General features: G+C 31.8%; 1 protein-coding gene across 1 annotated transcript; it reads left to right on the forward strand.

Moving 5' to 3' along the window:
* The first annotated feature begins 4,505 nt into the window (after positions 1-4,505).
* Positions 4,506-4,965, forward strand: LOC135130588 (B1 protein-like). Its single transcript, XM_064057993.1, has 2 exons — positions 4,506-4,553; positions 4,612-4,965. Exons 1-2 carry the CDS (start codon positions 4,506-4,508, stop codon positions 4,963-4,965), a joined length of 402 nt encoding a protein of 133 aa, XP_063914063.1.
* The last annotated feature ends 3,500 nt before the right edge of the window (positions 4,966-8,465 follow it).

Genomic DNA, 8,465 nt, shown 5'->3' on the forward strand with positions numbered 1-8,465 from the left:
AGCATATTGGATCTTTATGTACAAAATCTCATCATTATTGTAATAATTCGTTTCCACCATTATTAGAAAAATCAAGCGAAAATGGAGACTATGGCGACAATATAAATCCCACAAAAACCAACTAAATCTACAGCATTATAAAACTATTCGTAACGAGCTTAAACATGACATCAAAATCGGGTATCAGTTGTATACTCAAAATCTGGAAGCCACTATTAATACCGATCCAAGGAAATTCTGGGCGCATATTAATCGTCTGAAAGTGCGTTCTGGTATACCTTCTGAAATGATTTATTTGGATAATATTTTGCGTAATCCCAAAGATATTGTAAATGCCTTTATGGAACACTTTCACTCCAGTTATTCGGATTATAGTCCAAGTTCTATTGATGAGTTTCTTGATGAGTCCAGCAATAATTCCATTAATTTTATTTCCGTTACGGAATCCAACGTCTTTGAAACGTTGATAACTATCAAACCTAATATGACTAGTGGCCATGATAATATACCAGTTTTTTTATTACATGACTGTGCCTCAGTGTTTTCTTATCCTTTATCAGTTACATTTAATATTATTTTGAAAACCGCATCGTTCCCAGACGTCTGGAAATTATCTGTGATCTCACCGATTTTTAAGAAAGGGAAGACAGAGAATTACCAACCCATCTCATTGATTTGCAATTTTTAAAAAAATTTTGAGATAATTCTTCATAAATTTCTCTCATTTAATGTGCACAATTGGTTAACGGAATCCCAACATGGATTCATAAGTGGTCGTTCAACTGTAACGAATTTGAGTTGTTTCAACCAATTCGTAGCCAATAGTTTTGATGCTAAACAGCAGGTAGACGTGATATATTTTGATTTTTCCAGGGCGTTTGACAAACTCAACCACAGAATTCTACTGATAAAATTACGCAACTTTGGCTTCTCCGATTGTTTACTGAAAATAATGGAATCTTACCTAACTGGTAGATATCAATGCCTGAAGTACCTTCAACATCATTCCGAAAAAATTTTGGTCCCGTCCGGCGTCCCACAGGGCTCTGTTCTAGGTCCGCTGCTTTTCAATATCTACAGCAACGATGTTATTAAAACCATTAGTTCTCAGGTTTTAATTTATGCAGACGACCTAAAAATATTTCGTCATATTATTATTAATGTTGAAGACTGTCAAATTCTACAGGAAGATATTCACACTTTTGAAAACTGGAGTAAATCTAACATGTTACCTATAAATTTTCACAAATGCTACATTGTGTCTCAAGCAAATAAAAGTTGTAAGCTTAGTTTCAATTACACTATTAACTTAAATATTTTATCAAGAGTGGATTCCTTCAGAGATCTTGGAACAACGTTTGAATCTAAACTCACGTTTTTTCTACATATTAGTAATATAACTGCTGAAGTGTTTAAATCCCTTGGGTTTATCATCAGATCGTCCAGTTCTTTCAATCACATCACTACTTTTAATACGTTATATTGTGCTTTCGTAAGATTTTGAATACGCCAGTATTGTATGGGCTCCTTCAGCTCAATTTTACATTCAATCTATAGAAAAAATCCAGAGGCGTTTTCTCAAGTTTTTAACAATCAAAATAGACGCTCCTCCTAGAGGCCTACCCCAATCTGACCTTTTATCAGATTTGGATATAACGACTTAAATACTAGACGTATCAAAGCTTCTCTATATTTCCTTAAAAAACTAATACATCATGGCATCGATTGTCCACAGCTTTTGGAACAGCTTCACTTTTGGGTACCCAGGCCATCATCGCGCCTTCAACGACTTTTCTATGTACCGACGCCAAGGATTAACATTCAGAAATACTTACCATTCATGAAATGTGCTCTAACTATAACTGCCATCAAAACATGTTAGAATTATTTAAGTAAAAATTCCTGGTCGTCTTTAATTATTAATCTCTAATTACCCGTCGACTTTGCATCTCACCTTGTATAGGGACAACAGTAATTTATACCTATATACGAAAAGAACGGGTCCCTAAACCGTTCTCTGGGGGACACCACCGGTTTTGTGGAAAACCGTGAGAAATCCAACTCCACTCCAGGGACTGACAGAGTGGAATAATGGAAGATTGATGTGATGCAATAAAATCAAAGAAATTAGCAGCTCATGCACTACGTTACGCTATTTAATGTGAAATATATATTCTCGAGTTTTTATTATCTCAAACATGTTAAACGCTTTTTTTTATTCTGTATTGTTTCTTGGTAAAGATAATTATAACTGTTCAACTATTTCTACTAACGATAAAACAACTATACGGAAGATACATTTTGACCACAATACCTAAACTATATATAACTTAACAAATAGTGTTTATTTCAATCAAGTTAACACTGTGTACACTTACTCGTTATGAAGTGGCTTCCGTTCGTGATTCTTCTTTTTGCCACCTCTGCCTTGGTAAGGTTTCTTCTTCAACATAGTTTCGTTTCAAAATTTATAAAAACTTTCAGGCAGACAATGTTGATGAAGTGGAAAGACTCAAGTCAGCCATTAAGGAATGCCGAGACGAAGTTGGGGTGAATGATAAAAACGTTAAAAAAGACTCAGCTAATATGGAATTTGGAAAATGCGTTCTCAAGCATATCGAAGATTAGATTTAATGTGATGATGTAAAGATTATTTTCTTTTGATGTCTGAAAATAATGATAAAAAAATGTTTGCAAAACTGTTAAAGTATTATTTATTTAAGTAAATTAGATGATAAGTTCTATTAGGACGTTTTGATGTCACTTGTTACAATTTTCGTACAAGTAGACATCATCAAAATTAAAGAATACTAAAAATGTACGATCTTTTCGTATCTAAGAACAAGAGAAGTGCAACGTTGTCTTATACTAATATCTAAATCTTCTGGATTATTTTCTATTGTTTCTCAATAACAATAATTTTAACTAGTTAACTATTAAAACAACACCAAATATACGGAAAATAAAATTGACCTCAATAGCTAAAAAATGTATCTTAATAAACAGCTTTCCTTCCACTCAACTGAATACTGTACAAAATGTTTGGGGGTTCATATTGATAGTACTCTGTCCTGGCACCACCAAATTGATGATCTGTGCAAGAAATTATGTAAAAACGTCTATTTGCTACGTAATCTAGGACTATCTATCATAGCTTATTGAACTGCTTCTGGCTTTAAAGAGTATTATTATTTTTCTGATGTGTAGCAAAGATTATAATAAAAAATTAAGGGAGGCGATTAAATTATTATTTAGGTAAATTAGATAACACAATTTTAGTTTCAACATAATGTATTAGGTGTACACTGATTTATGTGCTTCAGCATCATTGGAATGATAAAATTCATCTCAACTTAGTTTTCAAGTTTGAAAGTTTAAAACACTTTCGAAGTTTTGAGTCATCAATATAAAAATATCAACCCTTTTGTAATTAAAATTAATTATTTTTGTTGGTGTGTCATGTGAAACAGATAACCTTCTTTCATAGTTTGGGAATTAAAATTTGTAGAAATGTGAAAATCTGTTAATTTGTTAATTTGTTTTGTTGTTAATTTAAATTTTAATACGACTCATTTAAGAATGCGGTGTTGCACACAATATTTAACATGGAAATAAACAGATCGTTTAAATTTAGGAGCTATTCTTTTGACTTTTATAACGACGGTGTGTTATGTTTGTATGATACTTTCGAATAATGGGTGAAATTAAGTGAAACCACAAAACCGAAGCGAATACTGGAAATTATTATCTGATATGGAATATTGCTGGAATATTTATGACACGAAAATAAAAAGCATATAAAGGCAAATATAATGCAAACTTTTCCTTTTGTAATGGCAGTTACATTAACGTGAAATTGTACATTTTTATGTTGCTTTTATTATAGTGTAAACTTTGCTTTTAAATTTAAAATTCCTATATAAAATTTGCCGTTCATCAAGATCCTTGGACATGTCCTAAATATTTACGAATTATCCATGACATGACTCCTGTAACGCTCTCTTAGATTGAATTGCTTATAATAAATCATTTCAAAGTTTCAAAATTATAATTATTTTTGCATATTTTTGTAAAGCAACTGAACAAGATAACAAAACACCCAGACAAATATCACAGTGAAATTTTTTATTTATTTTTTTTGTACAGGGTGCCGCATCCAAGTCTGGACATAGTGAATTAACATGGCAAATTGGTTTTTATTTTATAATATCTCCCCAGATCACTTTAAAGCTATTATTGAGTGAAACCCGTTTCAAGACCTACTAAAAAAATTTCAGGTTTAAGTGAATCTATTAAAAGTGAAATATGTATTTGTCCGTGAGTTTTTTAAACTACATATTTTTTTTATTTTCTATTGTTTCTGGATAAAATAGTTGATTACACATTTCAATTAACACTAAAACAAGTATACGGAAGATAAAGTTTGAACTCAACAGCTTAAATATATAGCTTAAGACACAGCTTTCCTTCGATTCAAGTCAGTCTCGTGCACACCCATTGACGCCATGATGAGACTACCATTCGTGATTCTCCTTTTTACAACTTGTACCTTGGTAAGATTTTTTTCTCAAAACAGTTTCATTTTGCAATATTAAAAAAAAAACACCTCAGGCTGTGTTGGATGAATCATTGAGCGAAATCGAGCCGAGCATATTGAGCTGCAGAAGTGAACATGACGTGACTGATGAAGAAATACAGCGCGACCGAGCTGCTGGAAACTTTGTTAATAATCCTAAATACAAAGAATATATTCTCTGCATTTTAAAAAAAGAGGGACTGATTAAAGAGTCAGGCGAGCTCGAGACCGAAGTCATTACAAGTAGATTTCAAGCGGTTGGAATGACTGACGACCAATGGGCGCTAATTTTCAACTGCAGCGCCAATCAGGCTACACCGGAAGACACTGCGATAGAATTTGTAAAATGCATTAATATTCATGTAGGAATCTTTTCCGGTCAAGCTTAAGTAATGTCAGCTTCAGTGATTTAAAAATTATTGTTATGTTTCTGATGTTTAAAAGAAATGACAATGACAATAAAAATCAATGATTTTAACATCAGTTTTTTATATTGTGTTATGTTTAAAATTTTATATAAGTATGGACATATGTTCCTGTTGTACGGTTCTTTAAAGACTCTATTCTAGGATTATTTTTAACTATGTGTTTCTAAGATGTAACACACAAGTTATTTTAATGCTTTTTGTGAAAAATGTAAGCACTTCAAAACTTTTTTATATCTGTAACTATGATACAATTTGGAGTTATTTGACACATTTTTTTTATGCTTATTTGCTTTTTTTTCAATTTTATGCATATTAAAACTTATATGCTTATTTAATGATTTTTTCGACGAATATGAGTTTTAATGTATGTTTTGTTCAAATGCCGGCCTTGTCGGAATGACAAATACTTGTTAGTTAGCCGTATCGTATCGTATGCATTTTACCTGGACTTGACCATTGAAGTACACTTACTCAAGACCCTTTCTGTGAATAGGTTCCGGTCGTTTGGGTAATAAAATTTTATTATAGGATTGGAAAAATACTCCATAGATTTTGTGACTTTAAATCCTTACTTCCGTTGATAATGAATTAAAGCTTTTAACCAGATGTTCTTTTTCGGCATTTTGCGGCAAGACCGTTGAAGATTTTCTAGGAAAAAGGATTATTGTACTCAACTACCTACCTTAAAATTTTTCTAATGGAAACTTTTAAGTAAATGAACCGTTTATTTCAGAACCATCAGTCTATCGCATCTGTCGTAGTACAGTGTTATAGGTGGTTCTCCCTTGTTACGTGTTGAGTTATTTTTGGTAATATTGCTAATATTTTAAAAGAATGCCGAAAGTAAAATCGACGCCGGATGAGTGGATAAGGGATTTTCCAGAATTAAAATTAGAAAACAACAAAATCTATTTTTCTTTGTTAATCCTGTATATGTACGTTGTTTTAGATTCAAAGTGATAAAAAATATAACGTGACGCAACATGTCAGAACGACTCTTCATGTAGAAAGGAAGAAAATGTTTGAAGTTTCTAAAATTAAACAGCAGACCATACATGAATCTGTTGCATCTACTTCCACAAAAGATGAGCAGTTTCAGTTTAATTTCGATTTATGTAAAATGATGATCCAGTCCAATGTACCTTTAAAAAAATTGGAGAAAGGCCCTCTTCAAGAATTCCTTGAAAAACACTGCAATCGACATATTCCGGTTGAAAGTACTCTCCGAAAAAACTATGTAGGCCCAGTGTTTCAGCAAGTTTACAACGAAATAAAACATCGCATTGGAGATAATTATTTATGGTTCGCTGTCGATGAAACAACCGATAGTTGTGGAAGATACGTGGCAAGTTTAATTGTTGGAATCTTAAATGAAAATTTCCCTAGTCGAGAGTATGTAGTAAGTTTGAAAATGTTAGATAAAACAAATGGCAATACGATTACCAGATTTGTAAATGATAGTCTTACGTCACTATTATTGCCAAATACCGTACCGGCGAATAAAATTTTATTGATGATCTCGGATACAGGTCGTTATATGTTGAAAGCAGGGAATAATCTAAAAATATTGTACCCCAATTTAATTCACTCTACTTGCATTGCCCACGGTTTAAACAGAGTGGCTGAAGAAATACGTTTGCAGTTTCCTACTGTTGATAAATTAGTGGCAAATGATAAAAGGATTTTTGTTAAAGCACCACTAAGAGTGCAACATTTTAAGGAAAAATTTCCAAACATACCATTGCCCCCAGAGCCGATTATAACGAGGGGGGGAACATGGTTACAGGCCACATTTTATTATGACAAATACATCAAAGAATTTGAGGAAGTAGTTACGGAGTTTAGTGAAGATTCTTCTCAACCGATTAAAGATTGCATAAATATTTTGGAAAACAAAGATTTGCGACAAGATCTAGCTTTTCTAAGAAGCAATTATCAATTCGTATTTGAGGTAATAGAAAAGTTAGAAAAACCCAACATGTTGTTGGTAGATGCCATGAACTTAGTGAAAGAATTTAAACAACAAGCAAACGCAGTAAGGGGTGATATTGGTACTAGAGTATCTCAAAAACTTGACGAAGTGTTAAATAAAAATGCAGGTTTCGGTGTTCTTTCCGACGTTGCTCGTGTTTAACAAGGTCAGAAGGTGGAAAATTTGGAGTTAGATTCAACATTAGTTGCAAAATTCAAATTTGCGCCAACAACGAGTGTGGATGTTGAACGCACATTCTCCAATTTTAAACACATTTTAAATGATCGGCGAAAAAATTTTACAGTGGACAACTTGGAACATATTACAATCATAAATTGTTTTAAAGAAAACTGAAATACGTGTGTAAAATATAAAGTCTAGGATTATTGTAATAATATTTTATCCAAAGTTCTAAGAAGTGTTCTTTGATTTGTAATATGATTATGTTTTTAATGCTTTTTTGCTTAAAATAAAACTTTTTATTGAAAATGTTGTGCTTATTTAAGCGCTTATTCTTAATTTTTTGTGCTTATGAATCCGCTCTCTAAAGATCACAATGGAGTACTCATGCTATGCAACTAACACGTAATGTTGACTACATTTACTAGAAATCTCACTATTATGTCGCAGCGATATAGTTGGCAGATAAGCCTTGTAACATCACAATGGAGTACTGCGGTTATGTAACCAATAAATATATAGTAATATTAACTCTAGTTACTAGATATCTGAATAATATATATATACATGCTTCGGAATGTTTTATTTGTATTAGTTAATTATGTAAAGTGCTTTTCAGTTCGTTTTATAAAATGGCATGTCAAATTGAAAATTAACGTTTCTGACAAGGCAACACAAAAAACATTTAAAAACATACATACCGAGTATTATATAGGTATATTTTATATTTATTATTTATGTTTGTGTTGCAAGTAAATAGTATATTCATAAACAAAAGATGCTAAGTCTTAAAAAAGAAATTTCTTCTTTGTGTTAAATCTTGCACAAGTGAAATGACGCCAATAGTGAGTTGCTCTTTTTTTTTTTTTCATATTATATCTCCATCTAATTATATTTATTTATAATTTTATTTTTATACGTCCATAACGACCTGCGCTTTATAAAACAGAACAAGAGACTTAATGCATATAGTTTATGATCAGAATTAAAAAATGTCCCATCTAACAGGTAACATAAACTAAGACTACTAATGAGACATTATTTTTTAACCTCTGCCTATGCGTCACTGCCAAAAAGGAACAGCTATACATATACAGAATTTTGAAATAAGCTCGAAAAATAAAATCATATATTTCATCATTTTATTAATTCTAATGCAAAATATGATGATCGATAACAAAAGCAACACGAAGAAAAACATCGAAATTAAAAAACGAATATATTTCAAGGTCAGCGATATCGTAATTTCTTCCCTTTGATCGTAAGGACAATAAATAATAATTTGAATACGGAACAATAATTGATCATC

This window comes from Zophobas morio, unplaced genomic scaffold (genome assembly GCF_036711695.1).
Source record: "Zophobas morio isolate AGI-343-1 ecotype UQ-CSIRO unplaced genomic scaffold, CSIRO_AGI_Zmor_V1 ptg000017l, whole genome shotgun sequence".
NCBI classification, from domain to species: Eukaryota; Metazoa; Arthropoda; class Insecta; order Coleoptera; family Tenebrionidae; genus Zophobas; species Zophobas morio.